Source organism: Cucurbita pepo, chromosome 3 (assembly GCF_057944985.1).
Source record: "Cucurbita pepo subsp. pepo isolate OVF chromosome 3, ASM5794498v1, whole genome shotgun sequence".
NCBI lineage: Eukaryota > Viridiplantae > Streptophyta > Magnoliopsida > Cucurbitales > Cucurbitaceae > Cucurbita > Cucurbita pepo.
Window position 1 is genome coordinate 4,353,108 of NC_141800.1, and position 23,805 is coordinate 4,376,912.

The window sequence follows — 23,805 nt, forward strand, 5'->3', positions numbered from 1 at the left end:
GAATTCTTTTACGCTGACGCGTGGCAACGAGGAGCCGGGTCGGTATTCCGGGTTGAGCGCGAGTCATCGGGTCGTGGACTTGGTCGTGGACTCGGGTAGCGAGCCACCGGCCTTCGATCCAGCCCGACGCGAAATATTTTTTTGATTTTCTTCTCCAATGGACGCTTGACACGTGTCCTATTTTGTTTCCCAATGCTATTTTTGACCGCGTTTCCTCTGAAAACTTGTAAGACTCCTCCCCTAAAGTGTTGCAACTAGATTATTAAGGTCTAAATCATCTGAAGCCCCCAGATCTATGGTGAAATCTTGGAACAGGAGAGCTCGCAGACTTACCTCGTGTTCTTGTCCGTTTCTTGCTGGAAATGAACGATCCACACTCAGATCACTTCTCTTGATACTCTGAGTAGCTCTAGTAGGAGACATAAGATTGAGGGTGCTTCGGTTTGGGTTTGAGGCGTTTCTCCGTCCTCCTTCCTCTTCTTAAGAAAACCCTAACGGTTCATTTATCTTTCTCTCTCTCTCTTTTTTTTTCTTTTCCTTTTCCTTTCTTCGAGGTCTGTCCAGACCCTAGGTAGTATGTGTGAGGCAAAATTACCTTTTTGCCCCCGATTGACTTTGACCCAAATTTCGATTACTTTACCATTTTTTTTTTTAAAAAAAATTTCTAAGTTCCTTGATGCATCCCGAGCATTTCTTTCTTCTGGACCGATATGAAAATCACACTCTAAGTCCTCCAATAAAATCTAGAAACATAAGAAGGTGCCAGTCACAAGCATAGAGTGAATTGTACCTGTTGGGCTTGGGGTGCTACAGAAATAGAGAATGTAATTTTTCCTTGAGAAATCTCTATCCACTCCCTCCCAAATACCTCATTTAAATGAAGGTCAAGTCCACATAGGACTTTAACCCACGGATTAAATAGATATCTCTAATTGAGTCTCATATACCAAATCCTCCATTTATTTACTATGTCTAGATAAATAAAGATGACAAAATTAGGCATAATTTGGTCTTAGATTTTTAACATAAAACATTTCCATGAGTTATGATTCATTAGACCATAAACCCACATTAGATATCATATTTGAGATCAACACACACACATAAGTAGACTTACATATAATAGATACTCCATAGGCTCACATGCATCCTTATAACCCATATTTAAACACATTACACACATAATTTCTTATTTAGAACAAACCAAGTAGAAAACACAGCCAAACTTAAGATCACTCCCTTCATTGTTGTAGGATTTTAGTTCTTGGAGAAATATGCATCCACCCCTTTTGAGATTTTGACGAACAACTCCAAGTAGTTTTGTGGTGAGGCCACATTCTGATTTGCCTTTTCAAACTCAACAGTCCATTTTGTAAAGTTTCCTCTTCTCACTTTGCTTAATCCTCCATTAACAACTTCAAATTTTGCTCTTAGCACTTTGAATTCCTTTAGTGGATCTCCTTCAACAGCTTCATAGATTATGTATTTCTTCACATCATCCACAACTCTTATTGCCCATTTTTCTGCTCTAAGTTCATCTCCTGTTTGATTATATTCATAAGAAAAGAAAAATCGAAACACCAAGAAGAATGAAAAAAACATAATCAAATAGCAATACTTCACAATAAACCCTAATAATTAACAAAAATGAGCAATTTCAATCTTTGAAACTTTTAATTCTAGATCATTTAACATGTTTATTTTAATTTTCTTAGTTTGAAATTAATAATTATATCGACCCTTATATTAAAGTTACATAAGTAAGTCGAGATTAGAATTTGCTATAAAAAATATTGAATAATAAAATAGTAGTTAGCAAGAACGTAATTAGATGATTATATCATTGTATCTCAAAGTTAAATGACTAAAATAGAACGTTTCAACCTATCTAAACCTAATATAATGGGAACGATATCTCTCACCAAATTGGAATTTAAATTGAACAACACTGCCACTTGAGAAATGTTGTCCTTCCACAAGTTGAATGCTCTGGTAAGTCTCAGGAAACAAGTCCACCAAATCTCCCAAATGGTTCCTGAAGAACCCATAGACCTTCTCTGGAGAAGATTTTAGGTCAACCTTTACCCAAATGCTATCAGTTTGGACCATTTTCTTTTGATGTGATGCAAACTTGAAGCTAAGAGGGGGATTTTATAGCCAAGTTGGGTGAATATTTTAGGAATTATTTTAATCGCCATTGATCAATAATCCGAAAAGTTAGGTTAGGAGTGCAAATAAAGTCTCATATCAATTAGAAAAATGGATGAATTATCTTTATCGATATGACATCTTTCTCGTGAAACTAAAAGAAGAGTTGCGAGGGTTTGTGTCCAAACTAGATCATATCAGCAATAACATTTGATAGACTAATAGCATAAATGTGAGATCGCATATCGATTGGAGAGGGAAATGAAATGTTCCTTACAAGAATGTGTAAATCTCTCCCTAGTAGACGCATTTTAAAATCGGGAGACTAATGATGATGATACGTAACGGGTCAAAACGAACAATATCTGTTATTGGTGGACTTGGGCTGTTACAATAAATATTATAAGCATGTTAAAAATCTATCAAGATATCTATTTTACCCCTCGAAATTGTGAAAAATCTCTGTTCAAACAGAAAACAATTAAGGAGTAAATATAGATTTATCTTCATTAACTAAATGGGGTCGGGAATGGAGATTACATTTCTCATCCTCGTTCTCTTCTCCAACCTTGTCAAAATCTCCACCCGACTCGTCTTGCCTCATTTTTTATATACAAATATAAATAAATATATGTATAGATAGATATATAAAATGAAGAAAATTTTTCTACACGGATTTCGAGCCCCGAAAATTCTCCACGGTAAATTTTCACCTCAATTCCTTTAAAAATAAATAAAAAAAAAGTTGATATGATGAAGATCAAAATAGGTGGTGGGATGGAGGAAGACATCTCTATTCTACTCAAACTTCATGAACATCTATATGCATCACGAATGACGTAAACGAGTATTAGAAGATAGCATAGAAGGAAAAGATTTTAAAATTAGTATATTATTTAGAATTACATAATGTTAGTGCCAATATACTTGCAATTAATTGGATTTTGTTTGCAAGTTACCAATATTTTAAGAGAAATTAAAGAACTTTTGATTCTGATTTGAGTGGTACATCCACTACACAAAGCAATTAGATATTAAATACTTACCTTATAACTTACCATTAGGCTAACAGCTTCCATCAATAATCCCTTTATTGCACTAAATTAAGCATACATTATTAATTATCCACTCAAAACAACAGATTAAGTTGTAAAAGACAATTATTTAAACAAAAATTTACAAAAATATTTGTCTTTTCAAACAATTTTTAAGAATGATATTGTGTTTCTCAAACTATTTTTAAGAATAATATAAGTATGAAAATTATTCACTAATGTCATCTTACAGGTTGGGTAGGATTAATTTTTTTCGATTCGGGTTGGGTTGAATTTTTGAAGAATCGAACATTTGGATCAGTTTGCCCGTTGACATTGTTTTAGTTTGGTCAACTTGACCAACCTAAAAATAGGGTTACAACCCAACTCTACCTTACCATAAAACACCTAAATTACTAATGCTTAGTCCCAATTTCACTTAGTCCTTTGTGTCCCTTGAATTTCTTTGAATAGTTTAGTTTTTACCATATAAATAGATAGGTACATAAAAATAGACTTAAACCTTTGTCTTTCTTCTCTTATTCTTAAACCTTTAGCTCAAAGAGAAATCGAAAATCAAGAAAGATGCAAAAAAAGAGTGCTCAACTCAACGGGAGGCTAGTCTATAAAAACATTAAAGTATAAAAGTAACCCACTAGACATAATCACCTAATTCTATTAATTTTGACGTTTTAGGAATTCGAACACAAAATCTTCTACTCTTATATCAATTAAATTATGAATCGATTACTTATTAATAAATTTAATCATATTAATACTTGCTATCAATTTGGGTCATTTTCTAAGCTAAGAGAGATTTTATGGTGAATTTGGTGAATATTTTAGGAATGATTTGAACCAACTTTTTATCATTTTTTAAGCATTCTTGTGATGAGTTGATGATGAACACTTCGGTATCTTTTATTTTTCCCACTAACTTTATTTTAAATTAAGTATTAGAGTTGTTATCCGTTACATAAAGCAAGATGTGTAAAGTAATGTTTGTTTGTTGGTTCCACTTACTCAATTTAGAAAGTAATAAAATAATATATGTTTGAAGAGAGAAACCTTAGGTTGTTCTTCTTATTAATACATCCTTATAACTTCATATGAATAAACTGAAACGCTTCAAGAAAGTCCTATTTGTTCGCCATCATTATAGTAGAGGTGAAAAGGTGAGGTTGAGTGTAACATCTAAGTTTCAACCAAAAATGTTACAATTTTTTTCTTTAAAGTTCTAACTTTTGAGATTTTCTTGAGAACCTTAGATAGAGAATTTCAAGATTACACCCAACAGAAAAATGATTAGAAAACGATTCAGAAAAAGGCTAGGAACCCAAGAAAAATATAGATTAGAGCTTCTTCTCTATCTCACCAAATTTACTGTTGAGATCGTGAAAGTAAGGTGAAATAAGGTGAAATTTTTCATGACAAGATTTCGGTATCAATAGGTGCCATCTATGGGGATGAGAGTGCTTTGTCAAAGATGCATGATTGAAAAAAATAAAGATCATATAAAGTCTGTTTCCGGTCTCACTAGATTTACCGTTGAGACCGTGACAATCACATGAAAATTTTCAAGATAAAATGCATCGATAATTGACGTATGTGGGGCTGTGAAAGTCTATATGATCAAAAAAATAAAGATCCTATAGACTTCATTATTCACAAAAAATAAATAAATAAATGAAAATATTTGATGTCACTGGATCACTTCACCTTCAAGAATTTAATATCATCTTTCTAGAAAAAAAATCATAAATCTCAAAGAGTGTCATCCGATGAACACGTCACCTTCGAGTTCATTTAGATCGTCACATAATGATCATATAATTTCTAAAGAAATATATTGTCATCTATAACTTAGAGTCATCGATACTTAGTTTAATGAGATATTCTAAAGATAATTCGAGGTCTACGAGATCTTTTAGTGGTTTCATACAACCGTATGCTTTTAGAATATGGTTTTTATTGATACGTAAACCTAAAATTTAAAGTTAGGTTGTGTTAAAAAATTTACCTTTGCCTTTGAAAATTTGTTTTAAAAAAACACCCATGAACAACGTAGCTTTGAAATTGTTCGATAATCCCTTTTCTACCAAAATTAAGGATAAAAAATATTGTGACAGATATATAAAAATGAGATGCCTAAGATTATTATTACTATTTATTTGATCTTAAAATATATGGTTTAAATTCATTACCTAATCAATTTTTAAATATTAGTTGTCACGTCAATTTACATAAATGGAATTATAAATAATGTGGCATACGTCCTTGAACGAGGTTCTCCTCTCTCTTTTGGCTCCTCTGAAAATCTTAAATTTGATTCTATTCCCTTAATAAGTCGTTGTAAGCATTTTTTAAATAAGTTGGATCCAAGATGTCTACGGAGGCAGAGGACAAAAAATAATAATAATAATAATAATAATAATAATAATCATCATCTGTCACCTATTTCGATCACTTTCGGTACGAAATTTTCGATTTATTTTTGCTGGGATCAAGATAAGATTTCTTAGACGAGTTAAAGGGAATTGGGTTTGCCATAGATTTTTTTTTCATTATAAATAATTTCTATTGAAAAATGTAAAATTGCAAAATATTCTTGTAAATCCAATAATGATATATCAGCAAAAATATAATTTCAAAAACTCAAATACTATAACATGTTTAAAAATATACATTTATTTGTTTATTTTGTTTTGTATCTTTATTTATATTTATATATAAAAACGTGAGACGAGGTAGGAATTGGGGAAGGTCGAGGTAGAGATAGGGACGGAGAATATAATTTCCATCTTCGGTCTAGCTAATAGAGAGAAATTTATGTCCTTTTCATCCCAAATACCCCGTTTAAATGAAGGGCACGTCCATTGACCCCATAGATTAAATGAAAGGCACGTCCCAAATACCCCATTTAAATGAAAGGCATATCCACATAAGATCTTTACCCTACTCATCAATGAAAATCTCTAATTAAATTTTCACATATCAAATTGTAATTTGATAGTGTCCAAATTTAAACCAAACTTTAAATATTTGATAACACTCAATTCAGTTACGATTTGTGGATAAATAAAAACGACAAAATTAGGCATAATTTGGTCTTGGATTTATAACATAAAACATTTCCATGAGTTATGATTCATTAGACCAATAAACCCACATTAGATATCACATTTGAGATCTTACACACACACATAAGTAGACTTACATATAATAGATACTCCATAGCCTCACATGCATCCTTATAACCCATATTTAAACACATTACACACATAATTTCTTATTTAGAACAAACCAAGTAGAAAACACAGCCAAACTTAAGATCACTCCCTTGATTGTTGTAGGATTTTAGTTCTTGGAGAAATATGCATCCACCCCTTTTGCGATTTTGACGAACAATTCCAAGTAGATTTCAGGCGAGGCCACATTTTCATTTGCTTTTTCAAACTCAATAGTCAATTTTGTAAAGTTTCCTCCTCCTACTTTGGTTGATCCTCCATGAACAGCTTCAACCTTTGCTCTAAGCACTTTGAATTGCTTTAGAGCCTCTCCTTCAACAGCTTCATAGACTATGTATTTCTTCACATCATCCACAGCTCTTATTACCCATTTTTCGACTCTATGTTCATGTCCTGTTTCATAATATTCATAAGAACAACGTTATGTAATATTTAGTTCCGTTTGATATCGATTTTGTTTGATGAAATTTATTGTTTTAGCCTTAATTTCAAAAAAAAAAAAAACTAAATGTGTGGTTGAAATCAGTTTTTACTGCCTTCAAAGAGGCTTGACTCCGTTCAATATTTGAGGATTTACCAATCTATTGGCACGACTCTGATACCATGTTAGATGAACACGACTCTCCACAATGGTACGATATTGTCCACTTTGAGCATAAGCTCTCATGGCTTTGCTTTCGGCTTCCCCAAGAGGCCTCACACCAATGAAGAGAGTATTCTTTATTTATAAATTCATTATCATTCCCTAAATTAGCGGATGTGGAACTTTCATCCTCCAACACAAACAACTCGAATAAATTGATGAACCAATCCAAACTATAAAAAATTGAGATTAGAATTAGCTATAAAAAATATAAATAATAAAAAAGTAGTCGGTCGGAATGTAATTAGATGACCATATCGTTTATCTCAAGGTAAACATATGAGTTAAAATGTCGAAAACCAAAATAATTATCGAAACGTAAATGAAATGAAATGTGTCGACCAATTTAAACGAAGAGAATCTCTCACCAAATTCGTATTTACTTAGAACAAGACTGCCCCTATCGAAATGTTGTCCTTCCACAAGTTGAATGCTATTGAAATTCTCAGGAAACAAGTCCACCAAATCTCCCAAATGGTTCCTGAAGAACCCATAGAACTTCTCATGGGAAGATTTTAGGTCAACCTTTGCCCAAATGCTATCACTTTTGCTCATTTTCTTTCGATGTGATACAAACTTGAAGCTAAGAGGGGGATTTTATAGCGAAGTTGGGTGAATATTTTAGGAATTATTTTAAACGCCACTAATCAATGATTCGAAAAGTTAGGTTAGGAGTGCAAATAAAGTGTTGCATTAGTTAGAAAAGGGATGAATTTTTTGTACCTAGTTGAGGACAATTATCTATATTGGTATGACATCTTTTCGGTGAAACTAAAAGAAAAATCACGAGGGTTTATGTCGAAACTAGACCAAATCAGCAATAACATTGATAGACGTTATCGTTGATAGACTATTAGCATAAATGTGAGATCCCATATCGGTTGGAGACAGAAACGAAACATTTCTTATAAGGGTGTGAAACATCTCCCTAATACACACGTTTTTAAATCGTTAGAAGGATCGCAACACGTAACGGGCTCAAGCGAAATATTTGCTAGCGGTGGACTTTGGTTGTTACAATAAATATTATAAGCATGTTAAAAATCTATCCAGATATATATTTTACCGGCCTTGAATAGAATGAAAAATCTTGGTTCAAGTAGAAAACAATGAGTGAAAAGAGATTTATCTTCGTGAACTAAATGGGGCCGGGAATGAGACTATATTTTTCATCTTGTCTCCCTCTCCAACCTTACCAAAATCTTCACCCAGACTCGTTTGGTGAAATTTTTCTTTTTTTTTTTTTTACCGAAAATCTTCGCCCACAGTCTTAAAAATAAATGAAAATATTTTAAAGGATATAGATTAAAATAAGAAGTGGAACGGAAAAAGATATTTTTATTCAACTTAAAGTTCGTGAACATCTCTATGCATAGATCACTGATGACGTAAATGAGTATCAAAGATATCATAAAAATATTTAAGCAAGCAAACGAAAAGATTTTAAATTAGTATATTATTTGCAATTAATTGGATTTTATTTGCACTATTTGCAAGTTCCCAATATTTTAAGAGAAATTAAATGTTAGTTTAAGAACTTTTGATTCTCTTTTGAGCGGTACATCCACTCCACAAAGCAATTAGATATTAAATTCTTATGTTATAATTTACCATAGCTTCCATCCCATCCAATTTGTCCGAACTCGAAAGCCGCTTAAAAATACAATTTTAAATGATAGGTCGTATCATTCTATATGTGTTTGTATTTCCCACTGAAAGCCGCTTAAAAATACAATTTTAAATGATAGGTCGTATCATTCTATATGAGTTTGTATTTCCCAAACTTAATAGTGGGTCACTTACTGATTATTTCTTAAAATACTCAAATGTTGTGCTGTTTTTATATTTTAGGTCAAGGCAAGACATTCATGTACGGTTGACAGCGGCATCGCAGAAAGACTATGCAACCGGTTAAGGTAGTTATATTTGTATTTTGTAGATCTTAGATTAAAACTTGTTTGGTTTTATTTATATTTCACATGGATTATTTTTTGTTGTTTTGTTTTAAGACTCTTAACACGAATATTTAAGTTCGTGACATCGTTTTATGAACTATTTTAAATGAATGTTTTCGCATAAAAATATTACGTCGTGCATATCGTAGCGACTCTTTCAATAAAAACAATAACGTCGTTACACTACAACTCTCGTCTGCATCTACCGCATGTAAGTATTTTTCTCGAGTAGAATTAAATTTTTCTAAACTTCAAGGCCATTATTTTTTTCTTTTTCTTTTTGCATGAATTATTGAGAGTGGGGTTTGAGGAGTTTGGCCAATTTTTTATCATTTTTTAAACATTCTTGTGATCAGTTCATGATGAACACTTTAATATCTTTTATTTTTCCCCACTAACTTTATTCTAAATCAAATATTAGAGTTGTTAATGTCGCATATCAGCAAGATGTGTAAAATAATGTTTGTTTGTTGGTTCCACTTACTCAATTTAGAAAATAATAATATAATATATGTTTGTTTAAGTCCCGATTTGAAGATATAATAATAATAATGGACGAAGATAGAAACTTTAGGTCATTCTCCTTATTAATACATTATTATAAAAGTTTCTTGATAGCAACGCTCAAATTATCATAATTTCTCGTAGATAAAACAACTTATTGAATGCTTATGAGATTCATCCATGAAATTCAAATTCACAAGTAAACTTTGTTTTATTCGGATGTGTTAGACGAACACGACTCTCCACAATGGTATGATATTGTCCACTTCGAGTGGAAGCTCTCATGGCTTTGCTTTGGGCTTCCCCAAAAGGCCTCATACCAATGGAGTTAGTATTCCTCACTTATAAACCCATGATCATTCCCTAAATTAGTCGATGTGGGACTTCCATCATCCAACACCTCCCCTCGAACAAAGTGCAAAGTGCGCCTCCCCTTAATCGAGGCTCGACTCCTTTGGAGTCTTAGTCATTTTTTACTGCCTTCGAGGAGGCTTTGCTCCTTTTCTTTTTGGAGTTCTTTGTTCGATATTTGAGAATTTACCAATCTATTGGCCCGACTAAGTTTAGGGCATGACTCTGATACCATGTTAGACGAACACGACTCTCCACAATGGTATAATATTGTCCACTTTGAGCCTAAGCTCTCATGGCTTTGCTTTGGGCTTCTCCAAAAGGCCTCATACCAATGGAGTTAGTATGAGGCCTTTTTGGGGAAGCCCAAAGCAAAGTCATGAATGCTTATGCTCAAAGTGGACAATATCATACCATTGTGGAGAGTCGTGTTCGTCTAACAGGATGGTGATGTCTTGGTGAAGATCATGGGATCGAAGTTAGGATAGTTGCATTTATATTTATTTTTGTCATCCTTTAATTATATCAGAGGATCGTTTTAATTATTTTATTTAAAGTTCACGTTGTCTATTTTTCGTTATGTTGTTGATAACAATATTGTTTTAAATGATTGCATTACAAATGTTTTAACTCCGTTTACCACGAGAAGATGAGAAGATGAGATTTACCACGAGTTCGTGCTAAAAAATTCCCAAGGGTTCAAAAGAAAAAAATATTAGTTTAAAATAAATTTTTAATGGATAATTTTTATTTTCTAATATAATTTCTATTAAAAAATTAATAAATCCAATAATACTACGTAAACAAAAATATAATATAATACGTTTTTTTTTTATATATATACAAATATATTTATGTATAAAAAATGAGGCGAGGCAGGGATTTCGACAAGGTCGGGGGGCAGAAAGGAGGATGGGGAATATAATTTTTCCTCAATCTGGTTTAGTTAACAAAGAGAAATCTCTATCTACTCCCCCAAAATACCCCATTTAAATGAGGGGCAAGTTCACGTAGGGTATTGGTGTCACGGTCATGCTTATCTAAGTCATGTTGTGTATAGCCGCTTGTTGGATGTCCTAGTCATGCTTGTCCAGGACATATTGTTCATGGCTGCATGTCCGTTCCAAACCCCTTTTGCATGCTTTCATCTTAAATAAGTCTTTACTATTTTATGTTGTATCAAAAGAGGTGTATGACCGTTCACCAAAATCATGTCTACCTCTGTCGAGGCTAAAATGCCCCAGAATGTATTATAAGGGGATATGACTAGTTGTCACGTCTTCCTACCCAAGTTATATGCTATAAAACATGTTGTTATCTGTTGTTGTCTAATCACTTTTAGCTTATAACATTCCTTTCTTTCAAATCGTTTTCAACATATTTCCTCGCTTACATTTTCTAAATCATTCCTCTCAAACGTGACTCGAGACTCAAGCATACATCGACATTGTCCGCGAAGTCCAGATTTCTCACGACTGACTTGTTCGCTGGATCAGAACAAGTGTCGCACTACCGCAAGAGTGCGATTATGACACTTGGCCCCACAAATTAAATACACGCCTCTAGTTGAGTCTTCACATATCAAACCACTTCAATTTTTTTTTGGTGTCCAAATTTAAACAAAACTTTCAATATTTTCAATTCAATTATGATTTCTCCATAAATAAAGACTCATGGATTTATAAGATAAACATTTTGATGAGTTATAATTCATTAGACCATAAACCCACATTAGATATCACATTTGAGATCTTACACACACACACATAAGTAGACTTACATATAATAGATACTCCATAGCCTCACATGCATCCTTATAACCCATATTTAAACACATTACACACATAATTTCTTATTTAGAACAAACCAAGTAGAAAACACAGCCAAACTTAAGATCACTCCCTTCATTGTTGTAGGATTTTAGTTCTTGGAGAAATATGCATCCACCCCTTTTGAGATTTTGACGAACAACTCCAAGTAGTTTTGTGGTGAGGCCACAATTTGATTTGCCTTTTCAAACTCAACAGTCCATTTAGTAAAGTTTCCTCCTCCTACTTTGGTTGATCCTCCATGAACAGCTTCAACTTTTACTCTAAGCACTTTGAATTGCTTTAGAACATCTCCTTCAACAGCTTCATAGATTATGTATTTCTTCACATCATCCACAGCTCTTATTGCCCATTTTTCGACTCGAAGTTGATGACCTGTTCGATCATATTCATAAGAAAAGATAAAACAAAACTATGTTTAATATCCTGATCATGCATGAACAAATATATATAATCAACGTTATGCAATATGAGAAGGAATTATTGTCTCACCAAATCCAAATTGGAATTTAAATAGAACAACATTGCCACCGGAGAAATGTTGTCCTTCCACAAGTTGAATGCTCTTGTAATTCTCAGGAAACAAATCCACCAAATCTCCCAAATGGTTCCTAAAGAACCCATAGAACTTCTCAGGAGAAGATTTTAGGTCAATCTTTGCCCAAATGCTATCACTTTTGCCCATTTTCTTTCGATGTGATACAAAGTAGAAGCTAAGAGGGGGATTTTATAGCAAAGTTGGATGAATGATCACTTTTTTCCCCACTGATTGTATTTTAAATCCCATATTTTAGGTGCAAATAAAGTCCAATTGGTATGACATCTTTAAAGAGAAGTCACTAGGGTTTTTGTTTAAATTAGACCATATCAACAATAGCATTTGATAGCGTTTGTCATTGATAGACTAATAGCATAAATATATGTTAAAAATCTATCAAGATATTTATTTTATTTGCCTTGAATAGAGTGAAAAATCTTCGTTCAAACAGAAAATAATTGAGCGAAATAAGATTTATCATGTAAAAGTCCGAGGTCATCGCCAGTAGATATTGTCTGCTTTGTCCCATTATGTATAGTTGTTAGCCTCACAGTTTTAAAATATGTTTAGTAGGAAGAGGTTTCCACACCGTTATAAGAAATGTTTTGTTCTCAATCCGATTGATGTAGGATCTCGCAATTTACTCCCTTGGGGGCCAGCGCCCTCGCTAGCACACCGCCCGGTGTCTGGCTCTGATTTCATTTGTAACAGTCCAAGTCCATCGTTAGCAGATATTGTCCGCTTTAACTCGTTGTGTATCGCCGCCAATCTTATGGTTTTAAAACACGTCTACTAGAAAGAAGTTTCCACACCTTTATAATACTCATTTCCAACCAACGTGGGATCTCACATATCCTTATTAACTAAATGGGGTCGGGAATTGAAACTATATATCTCATCCAGTCTCCCTCTCCAACCTTGCAAAAATCCCCATCCCGACTCGTCTCGCTTCATTTTTATATATAAATATAAATAAATATACATATAGAGAGAGAAATATAAAATGGATAAAAGTTTTCTACACGGATCTCGAGCCCTACACGAATTCTCCACGGTAAATCTTCACCCCAATTCTTTTAAAAATAAATGAAAAATTTTGAAAGAATAAAGATTAAAACCGGAGATGAAAACGAGAAAGACGTCCTATTCCTTTACGAACATCTCAATGCATCACTAATGACGTAAACGAGTATTAGAAGATAACATAAAAATATTGAAGTAAGCAAACGAAAAAAAATTTAAAATTAGTATATTATTTGCAAAAACATAATGTTAGTGCCAATATACTTGAAATTAATTGGATTTTATTTGCATTATATGCAAGTTCCCAATATTTTAAGAGAAATTAAAGGTTAGTTTAAGAACTTTTGTCTATCTTTTGAGTGCTACATCCACTAAACAAAACAATTAGATATTAAATTCTTAGGCTATAACTTACAATTAGATATTAAAGTTGGGTATGGTTAAGTGTTTTTTTTCTTTTTGTTTCAATTTCAGTTGAGTTAAATTTTTTGAAAATCGAAAATTTGGATCAGCTTGCAAGTTGACATTTTCTTAGTCCGGTCAACTCGACCAACCTGATAATAGGGTTACAACTTAGCCCTACCCTATCCCAAAGCACCTTGATTGTTAATTTTTAGTCCCAATTCACTTAGTTCTTTGTGTCCCTATAAATTCTTTGACTTAAAAATAGACTTAAAATTACATCAAGATTCATTTATTCATTTTTCGAGACAGGTGTCAGGTTCATTTTGACTAACTACTAAAAAGATAAGAACTATGCTTTGACGAGTAGTCACCTTTATATTTCTTCTCCTATTCGATTAGCTAACAGAAAAATCGAAAAAGATTAAATAATTAAAGTATAAAAGTAACCCACAAGGGAATTTGATCACAAACTCTTCTCCTATTATGTCTATTAAATTAGGAATAAACTCAACTTAAGTTGATTGGTAGTGATAAATTTAATCATTAATATTTTCTATCTAATTTGGCCAACTTATTATCATTCTTTAAACACTCTTGTGATTAGTTCATTATGAACACTTTAATATCTTTTATTTTTCCAAAGCTAGTATTAGAGTTGTTATCTGTTGCATATCAGCAAGATTGTGTAAAATAATGTTTGTTTGTTGGTTCCACTTACTCAATTTAGAAAATAGTAATATAATATATTTGAGTATGCCAAAGTCAGGTGAGATTTTCGGTAACAAGATTTTGGCATCAATAGTTGGCGTCTTAAGGTAGATATTGTCATCGTTATAGCAGAGGTGAAAAGGCGAGGTTGAATGTAATATCTGAGTTCCAACGAGAATTAATTTTTCAATTTTTTCTTTATAGTTCTAATTTTTTAGAATTTTTTTGGGTTTTTAGAGGTAGAATTTCAAGATCGTGTAGAAGAAAAAATTATTAGAACACTACTCGGAAAAAGGTCAAGAATCCAAGAAAATTATAGATTAGATTAAGCTTATTTTCGATCTCACTAAATTTACCGTTGAGACCGTGAAAGTAAGGTGAAATTTTTCATGACAAGATTTTGGTATCAACAGTTGTCATCTATGGGGATGAGAGTGTTTTGTGAGAGATGCATGATCGAAAAAAATAAAGATTATATAGAGTTTGTTCTCGATCTCACTAAATTTACTGTTGAGGCCGTAAAAGTCAAGTGAGATTTTTTAAGGTAATATTTTAGCATCAACAATTGGCGTATGTGGGGTCGTGAAAGTCTATATGATAAAAAAAAAAATAAAGATCATACAGAGTTCATTATTCACAAAAAAAAAAATAAAGTGACTCGATGATCACTTCACCTTCAAGAAATCAATATCATCTTTCTAAAAAAACTCAAAGATGGTCACCCGATGATCACGTCACCTTCCAACGCTTTGAAGAGTACTTCTGTATGTACATCGCATTTAAGGGGTCGTTTGTTGAAAGTTGTTTAAGATATCTAAAAATCATATAACAATATTTGGTGTTGCATGAAATACTATCCGAATTTCATATAAATAAATAATATTAATGTTTGGTTCAACCACTACTAACAATTTAATTATATTACATAATTTTAGATGCGTGACACTCTATAAGGGAGGGGTACATGAATGAACCAATACTATATCCGAACAAGTGCGATCCTAAAACTAAGATGATTAAGAAAATCTGAAAGGAAATGAAATTTACTACCAATATAAACAATGTGAACCTTCTTTTTTTTTTTTTTGGTGTCGAATTCAGATTCTGGATGGTGATCTGAATTTTGAGTATGAATAGTTACATAATTAATTGTTTTTTATTTGTATTAAGATGAATTATTAACAATATCATTAAAAGGTTGAAAGCATTGACGTTTCACTTCGAACACTATGAGAAGAATGAATCATTTTTTTATAAGGGTATGGAAGCCTCTCTCGACGCGTTTTAAAACCGTGAGGCTGACGGTAATACGTAACGAGCCAAAACGGACAATATTTGTTAGCGGTAGATTTAAGCGATTATAAACACACTTAAAATCAAAATTTTCATTGCGTTTTTAAGAGCATTGACACACACATACATAACCTTTGGATCAAATATAAACACACATTTTCACCAAAGCCCACATAATTATACAACATAACATTACATTACACATAAAAGTTCTTACTTAAGAGCAAACCAATTAGAAAAAGCATGAACTTAGTGCATACACTTGGTTGTTTTAGGGGTTTAGTTCCGATAAAGATAAGCATCGAAACCTTTGGTAACTTGGAGAGCCAATTCCAGGTAGGTTTCTGGTGAAGCTACGTTTTGATGTGCCTTTTCATACTCAATTGTCCATTTTGCAAAGTTTGCTCCCACTTTGTTTAAGTCTCCACTAACAGTTTCAAGTTTTACTCTGAAAGCTTTGTAATGCTTTAGTGCATCTCCTTCAACAACTTCATAAATTATGGTCCTTGCTTCATCCATAACTCTCATCCGTACCTTTGCTGCTTCTGGAAATCCTGTTAATTTGTTCATCATTCAAACACCCTTTTTTTTAGTATCTTCATGCATCAACAACCATACAAAATTTGATCTTCTACCCTGCTAGCAAATATTATCTGCTTTAGCCCGTTACGTATCGTTGTCTATTAGAGAGAGGTTTTCACACCCTTAAAAGGAATGGTTCACTCCCTTCTCCATCCGACGTGGGATCTCACAATCCACCTCCTTTTGAGGCCAACGTCCTTGATAGCATACTGTCCCGTGTCTGAATTTGATACCATTTGTAACCACTCAAACACACTGCTAACAAATAGTTTTAAAAATACGTATATTAGAGAGAGGTTTTCATACCTTTATAAGTAATGTTTTGTTCCATTCTCCTACTGACGTCCGATTTCACAAGCTAAGATATTATAATTTTAATCAACTGTTTACAATTTTTAATCTCTACCCTATAAATTACTACATATGATAAAAACTCGAAAACTAGAGATTGATCGTCTTTTCAAAATTCGTAAAGATTAAAATAAACATTTTAAAAGACAAAAACATAGGATTTAAACCTAAAAGAAAAAGAAGAAAACAGCCAAATAATAATAATAATGATAATATCTCACCAAGGTGGTATTTCCATTGCACAACACTGCCATCGTCGAAGTTTTGTCCTTCCAAAAAGTGGAAGCTCTGGAAGTGATCAGGGAACATATGGACCAAATCGCCCATATGGTTCCTGAAGAACCCATAGAACTTCTCAGGAGACGATTTCAGCTGAACCTTTCCCCAAATGCTATCACTTTGGCTCATTTTCTTTTGATTTGATTCAATGTTTAAGCCAAGTGAGGGATTTTATAGTGTATTTGTGTGAATATTTTAGGGATGATTTGAACTTCCACTCAATAATTTGGCCCAACTTTTTATATTTTTTAACCCTCTTGTGACACTTCATCATACACATTTTTCCCCCACTAACTCGTATTAAAATCCAGTTTGTGGAGTTGTTATCTCTTGGAGATCAGCTTAAGATTGTAAAATAATCTCTTGTTTGTTTTGTGAGTTCATTTTGGCTCAATCCACTTGACAAATAATTTTTGGGAAGCCTTTTTGTTTCTCATTTTTAAAGATGTTTGATCATTTTTTCTTGTTGCTTGTTTAAGTTTCATGTTAAGGACTTTGGATGGGCGTTTTCTAATGAGTATGTATTGTATGTATGTTATGGTAAATTAACGTTGTGTTCTTAGGTTGAGATTTCTAAGAAGCGTGTTGTTTTATGTATTATGCAAAATTAGAAAGAGAATATGCATGACTAGAATACGAGTTGATCAATATGGATGAGTATGTTATGCATGATATAAAAAATTATCAAAATGCATCTGTAATGAGATTTGTGATGAATTTTGTTTTATATGCTTTTTAGAAAAGAGGATGGGTTTTTGTGATATGTGCTCTGATGATTTATGGATGTTATCTTCTCGTTGAGCTTCTTTGCTTGTATGTTTGCAATGATATGGTATGTGTTAGTTCCACGTGTTTGATTGTGTGTTCTCTCTCTAGAGTGTGCTTATATGTACAGACCTAGGGCGTTAGAGTTAGGTTGGCTAGAAAATGACCTAGATTTGGACGCCTCTAGTAGACTGAGCACCTTAGGATCGTGATTGAAAGTCAAAAGGTGTAGACCTAGTGCTCCCAGACTAAGAAAGACTTGAGGAGTCAAAACAAAGCAGTCTGGAATCAGAAGTTTGTGTTAAGTCACCTAGTCGCCCTAGGAATCCAATAAACTTCCTCAACACCCAGATATGATTAAGGTGAAGTTTAAATTATCAATTACGTGCTTAGGGGATCGATAAGAATATCTCCGTATCAAAACATGCATGAGAGAACTCGGTTAAATTTAAGACGCTACAACTAATGTAATTTACATGTTGACTCAAGTCAATACGTTTTCAATAGACCATGCACCCAGGATCATAAGCAATCAGAAGTTTAGACCTATGTGCACCAAAAGATTGGGTTAACTTGTGGAGTTAATCTTTGAATGTTCTAAAATGAGAGATGGAATTCAAACCACCTAGACGCCCCTAAGAACTTAGCAAACCTCCACGGCATCTAGGAATGACAAAGGTAGCTCTCCTAGGCCGATAGCAGCTAGTATAGTGTTTAAGGACCTCCACTTCCTTTTCCACTCCAGTACAGTATCGTTGAGCTAGGCATGAGGCTAGTTAGGGATGTGTGACTTAGTGGTTTGATGGATTACCCTGCACAATGGATTCTTCTTGTGGTAGGGTGTTGATCATGTGAGTAATCTGTGGTTACCCCGCACGGAAGATCCGTCCTATAAGAGAGTGTTGACCATGTAGGTAACCTTTGGATCTAGCATGTATCGGGGGTAGCGCCCCCAACCTTGGGCGACTACATGGCTTGTGGGATGGGTTTGTCAACTAACCTCCCTTGGCTGACAAGTAGGCTAGTACTTACCATATTGTCCTCACCTAAGAATATGATGATTAAGAAAAGAGATGAAAGTTACTATGAGCAGTTTTTTTTTTTTTTTTTTTTTTTTTTTTTTTTTTTTTGAATACTGATTTTGAATTCTAATCTGAATTAACTTTTTTTTTATTTGTATTAAGTTAAATTATTAACAATATCATTAAAAAGTTGAAAGCATTGATATTTCATTTTGAATACCATGAGATCCCACATCCGTTAGAGAGAGGAATAAAGATATAAGAGTATGGAAGTATCTCCCCAGCAAACTTGTTTTAAAACCATGAGGTTGACGGTGATACATAATAAGCCAACACAAATAATATCTGTTAGCTTGACCAAATGGTCCAGGGGGTGTGCGAGCGCCCTGGGGATTCACACTCGCATGTGTGAGTCGTGTGTAGGAAAGTATTATGCATCGAATTTGCCTGATACTGGAGGCCACCCTAATGATGTCGGAGATAGGTCCTAAATCATGATTGCATGTGTTTAGGGTTTAGATGGCTCCCAATAATGGGGCCACCTATGAGTATTCTCCTAAATACTCATTCTAGGTCAGAATAGGCTGTTTTGCATTTCATCGTTTTAAATTATTTTATATTTGTTTTTGTTTTCTTTAAACTTCAGTATTTCGTATTTAAACACGTAAGACCATGGGTGTATTTTATAGAAAAAGAAAGTTGTTTTAAACTTGTTCAAAGTTTATGTAATAAATGATGTTCATTTGAAGAGTTATATTTCTGCATTAGAGATGAGCATGAAATGTTAGTAGCAACTGTAAGTATGTAGAAATTTAGGGTCGTTACAATATCCGTTAGCGATAGGCTTAGACTCTTACAAACACACTTGAAATCAAATTTCTCATTGAGTTTTTAAGAGCGTTGACACACACATACATACCCTTTCGATCAAATATAAACACACATTTTCACCAAATCCCACATAATTATACAACATAACATTACATTACACATAGAAGTTGTTATTTAAGAGCAAACCAAGTAGAAAAGGCATTAACTTAGGGCATGCACTTGGTTGTTATAGAGGTTTAGTTCCGATAAAGATAAGCATCGAGACCTTTGCTGACTTTGAGAGCCAATTCCATGTAGGTTTCTGGTGAAGGAACGTTTTCATGAGCCTTTTCATACTCAATTGTCCATTTTGCAAAGCTTCCTCCCACTTTGTTTAACCCTCCACTAACAGTTTCAAGTTTTGCTCTGAAAACTTTGTAATGCTTTAATGCATCTCCTTCAAGAACTTCATAAATTATGGTCCTTGCTTCATCCCTATTCTTCATCTTTATCTTTACTGCTTCTGGAATTCCTGTTCATTTGTTCATCATTCAACACCCTTTCTTTAGTATCTTCATGCGTCAACAACCATACGTTCTGGTGTAAAATTTGATCTCGTTTGATATCGATTTTGTTCTTAATTTTCTACTAAACGTAATAATTCAAGCCCATTACTAGTAAATATTGTCTGTTTTAACTCGTTATGTATCGTCGTCAATCTTATAATTTTAAAACGTGTCTGTTAAGGAGAGGTTTCAACACCCAATATTTCGTTTTCTCTCTCAACTGACATGGGATCTCACACTAAAAGACTGCTTAGCTAGCAAATATTGTCTGTTTTAGCTAGTTATGTATCATCGTCAACCTTATGGTTTCTAAACGCGTCTGTTAGGGAGAGGTTTCCACACCCAATGTTTCGTTTTCTCTCTCAACTGACGTGGGATCTCACACTAAAAGACTGCTTAGCTAGCAAATATTGTCTGTTTTAGCTAGTTATGTATTATCGTCAACCTTATGGTTTCAAAACGCGTCTGTAAGGGAGAGGTTCCACACCCTTATAATGAATGTTTCGTTTTCTCTTTAACTGATGTGGGATCTCACACTAAAAGACTGTAGTAGTATTTACATTTTTTCTTTTTTTTTTCTTTTTTTTTTTTTTGTGTTTTCAAACTAACTATTTTAGAATTAAGCCCGAGTTTATTTTGTTAAGTATAATTAAAATTAAATATTGTTCAATTAGCTAAGATATTATAACTTTAACCAACTGTTTAGAAATTTTAATCTCTACCCTATAAATTACGATCTAGACAAATAATAAACATGGTAAAACTCGAAAACTAGCGCTTGAGATCGTAAAGATTAAAGTAAACATTTTAAAAGACGAAGAAACGAGATAATAATATCTCACCGAGGTGGTATTTCCAGTGCACGACGCTGCCATCGTCGAAGTTTTGTCCTTCAACAAAGTGGAAGCTCTGGAAGTGGTCAGGGAACATATGGACCAAATCCCCCATATGGTTCCTGAAGAAGCCAAAGAACTTCTCAGGAGACGATTTTAGCTGAACCTTTCCCCAAATGCTTTCAATTTGGCTCATTTTGTTTTGATTTGGATTCAAAGCTTAAGCCAAGAGAGGCATTTTATAGTGTATTTGGGTGAATATTTTAGGGATGATTTGAACTTCCACTCAATAATTTGGCCCAACTTTTTATATTTTTTAACCCTCTTATCACACTTCATCATACACATTTTCCCCCCACTAACTATGTATTTAAATCCAGTTTGTGGAGTTGTTATCTCTTCACATTTTTTAACCCGACCCCATCGAGCCATTACATTAATTAATTCTTTGGCCTGTTACGTATTATCGTCAGTTTCACAATTTTAAAATATATCTATTAAGGAGAAGTTTTTACACTCTTATAATAAATGTTTTATTCTCCTCTATATTGGAATTTACCTCTTTGGAAGGCCTAGATCCAATGTATGACTCTGATACTATTTATAATAGTCTGATGTCATTGCTAATCGATATTGGAGAGTTTGTTTAGGTATGGAATAGAATACAAATTTTTTTTTTTTTTTTTTTTATTTTATTGGATTGTTGTTGGCACTATTGAATAATGGAGTTTCCACTTTTTAAATGATGTAGTTTAATGGCCTCTTATATAAAATATCCATCAAATTTGTCCGACTTTGATTTAAAAAATACCCTTAATAAACAAATATTCTAAAATAAAAAAAAAAATTAAAATTATTGGGATGATAGTCACTCTTTTTTAATTATTTTAAAAAAATTTACTTAATAATTAAAATTTTATAAAACTCAAAATGTTAAACATTCATAAGTTGTAATGTCTCACTAACATCGGTTACAAACGTCAAGTATTCTTAATTTTCATAATAATCTTGAAAATATGATAGGTTGGATTGGGTCGTAACCTTATTCCAGGTGTCTCGGGTTGACTCGACAAAAAAAAAAATGTCAACCCACTAACCGACGTGAAATTTCGATTTCCCAAAAATTCAACTTAACCCGAACTTAAAAAGATCATACTCAACTTAACCCAATTTTTATGGTTTGGATTGAGTAGTCCAAATTATACGTGAGTGTTAATATAAATAATGTCAGGAATGTCTTTTAATTTTTACCGACATTAATCAAATCAATTTATCCTTTTTTTTTTTTGACAAAAAAAAATATATATATATTAATAATAAACACTTAAAAAGTATTTTTTTTTTTAAACCACCCTTCAAAGTTTACAAACAAATTTAAAACTTTTTAAAGTTTATAGCTTAAACAACCTCAAATTTTGGGTATTTTATAATTTAACAAAAACTTTTTTATTATTAGTATTATTATTATTTGGGTGCAAAAATGGACATGTTACTATCATTACATGCATATGGACACTTTCAAACTAATTCCAGCAGACTAAAAGTTAAAAGTCCTAAGTGTACTGTCTCATATCTAAAATCCATAATTCATATCTAAAATCCTAATATGAATCTTAGGCATGAAACTGGTGGACATATGACACCCGAAGAAAGGAGGAGCACGCCACATTTGAATGAGAATGAAAAATTATGATCTACCTTAATAAGGTACTATGTTCATATTGATAAGAGATATTTATATGAATAAATATTATGTTCATATTGATAAGAGATATTTATATGAATAAATATCAAATATAGATGTTATATATATTTTAAACGGAATTAGAGAGACAAACGTATAATTGAAATAAGAGTAAAAACATCTCGGAAGAACATATAATTGAAATAGTAATGTATATTTTTTTATATATCATGTGATACAAACACATCACGAAGAACAGGAAGAAGAAGCCTTCTTCGTTGAACCCATATTCATATTTTCTTCTTCATCATCTCATTTATCAGATCAAAATAAAAAAGGAAATTAAAACGCCTTCGCAAAATCTTTCATCAACGCGCGATTATCCTTCGCGAAATCCGCGAACTCTTCCAACGATATGAACCCATCGCCGTCTTTGTCAATCGCGTCCATCATCCTCTTCGCCTCCTCCGCGTTCACTCCCAATCCGTTCAACGCATCGACCAGCTCCCCCGCCGATATCATCCCGTCGCCGTTCGCGTCGAATCGCTTGAAGATCCTCTCGCACTCGGCTGCGCTCACGTCACTCTCCGCCATTTCTACAGCTTCGATTCCGAGTAATCTTGCTTGGAGGCGACTCCTTCGTTCTCCTACTCTTCTTTTTTTCTTTTTTTTTTTTCTTTTTTTTCTTTGCCTCTGTTCCATTAATAATCTCTGTTTTGCCCTAATTTTTTGGCATTGGAACCACCTGGTGTCGTCTCCTTCTTCGAGATTGTTCCGCTGAACTGATTTTTGCTCAATTTAGGGCTTTCTGATTTGCGATCTGCGAATCAAATGGCGATGTCCGCCCACACTTTCTCGGATCGCTTCGATTTTTAATCAACTGATTTTGCTCCAATTTAACTCCTAATTCTTTAAGGTTTCTTAATGGAATAAATTGCAAATTTAATTATAGATCAGTGTTCATCATCAAGTTTTTAAAAATCTAACCGTAAGTTCTTTAATTATACCTTTTAGAAATAACTACATTTTTGGATTTCGAGATTTGGGTTACATTTGATTTGATTTGAGTTTCTAAGCTCATATTTTAGTCACTAAATTTTATGAATATTTGAAATAACAGAGATTGTCTGATTTAGCCCGAACATGTTTCCAACATGTTTAGGAGAAGATATTGTCTGTCCTAATCTGAACATGCTTGTTAGAAAGAGATTTGGACACCCTTACAAGAAATGAT

At 33.1% G+C, this 23,805-nt stretch overlaps 6 protein-coding genes across 6 annotated transcripts; all 6 read right to left on the reverse strand.

Moving 5' to 3' along the window:
• Positions 1–1,017: 1,017 nt before the first annotated feature.
• On the reverse strand, positions 1,018–2,123 carry LOC111791751 (MLP-like protein 34). Its single transcript, XM_023673223.2, has 2 exons — positions 1,923–2,123; positions 1,018–1,541 (listed from the first exon to the last, which is right to left on the reverse strand). The coding sequence occupies exons 1-2, from the start codon at positions 2,107–2,109 to the stop codon at positions 1,258–1,260; spliced, it is 471 nt and encodes a 156-aa protein (XP_023528991.2). The 5' UTR covers positions 2,110–2,123; the 3' UTR covers positions 1,018–1,257.
• A 4,174-nt stretch (positions 2,124–6,297) lies between these two features.
• Positions 6,298–7,651, reverse strand: LOC111791543 (MLP-like protein 34). Its single transcript, XM_023672927.2, has 2 exons — positions 7,442–7,651; positions 6,298–6,823 (listed from the first exon to the last, which is right to left on the reverse strand). Exons 1-2 carry the CDS (start codon positions 7,626–7,628, stop codon positions 6,540–6,542), a joined length of 471 nt encoding a protein of 156 aa, XP_023528695.2. The 5' UTR covers positions 7,629–7,651; the 3' UTR covers positions 6,298–6,539.
• A 3,910-nt stretch (positions 7,652–11,561) lies between these two features.
• LOC111791700 (MLP-like protein 34) lies at positions 11,562–12,424 on the reverse strand. The gene is made up of 2 exons (XM_023673159.2): positions 12,205–12,424; positions 11,562–12,087 (listed from the first exon to the last, which is right to left on the reverse strand). The coding sequence occupies exons 1-2, from the start codon at positions 12,395–12,397 to the stop codon at positions 11,804–11,806; spliced, it is 477 nt and encodes a 158-aa protein (XP_023528927.2). The 5' UTR covers positions 12,398–12,424; the 3' UTR covers positions 11,562–11,803.
• Positions 12,425–15,835: 3,411 nt separating this feature from the next.
• On the reverse strand, positions 15,836–17,042 carry LOC111791798 (MLP-like protein 34). The gene is made up of 2 exons (XM_087122732.1): positions 16,834–17,042; positions 15,836–16,233 (listed from the first exon to the last, which is right to left on the reverse strand). Exons 1-2 carry the CDS (start codon positions 17,018–17,020, stop codon positions 15,959–15,961), a joined length of 462 nt encoding a protein of 153 aa, XP_086978858.1. The 5' UTR covers positions 17,021–17,042; the 3' UTR covers positions 15,836–15,958.
• A 2,489-nt stretch (positions 17,043–19,531) lies between these two features.
• LOC111791771 (MLP-like protein 43) lies at positions 19,532–21,106 on the reverse strand. The gene is made up of 2 exons (XM_023673243.2): positions 20,897–21,106; positions 19,532–20,020 (listed from the first exon to the last, which is right to left on the reverse strand). The coding sequence occupies exons 1-2, from the start codon at positions 21,081–21,083 to the stop codon at positions 19,746–19,748; spliced, it is 462 nt and encodes a 153-aa protein (XP_023529011.2). The 5' UTR covers positions 21,084–21,106; the 3' UTR covers positions 19,532–19,745.
• A 1,660-nt stretch (positions 21,107–22,766) lies between these two features.
• Positions 22,767–23,446, reverse strand: LOC111790059 (polcalcin Syr v 3). The gene has a single exon (XM_023670848.2). The coding sequence runs from the start codon at positions 23,271–23,273 to the stop codon at positions 22,914–22,916; it is 360 nt and encodes a 119-aa protein (XP_023526616.2). The 5' UTR covers positions 23,274–23,446; the 3' UTR covers positions 22,767–22,913.
• Positions 23,447–23,805: the final 359 nt, after the last annotated feature.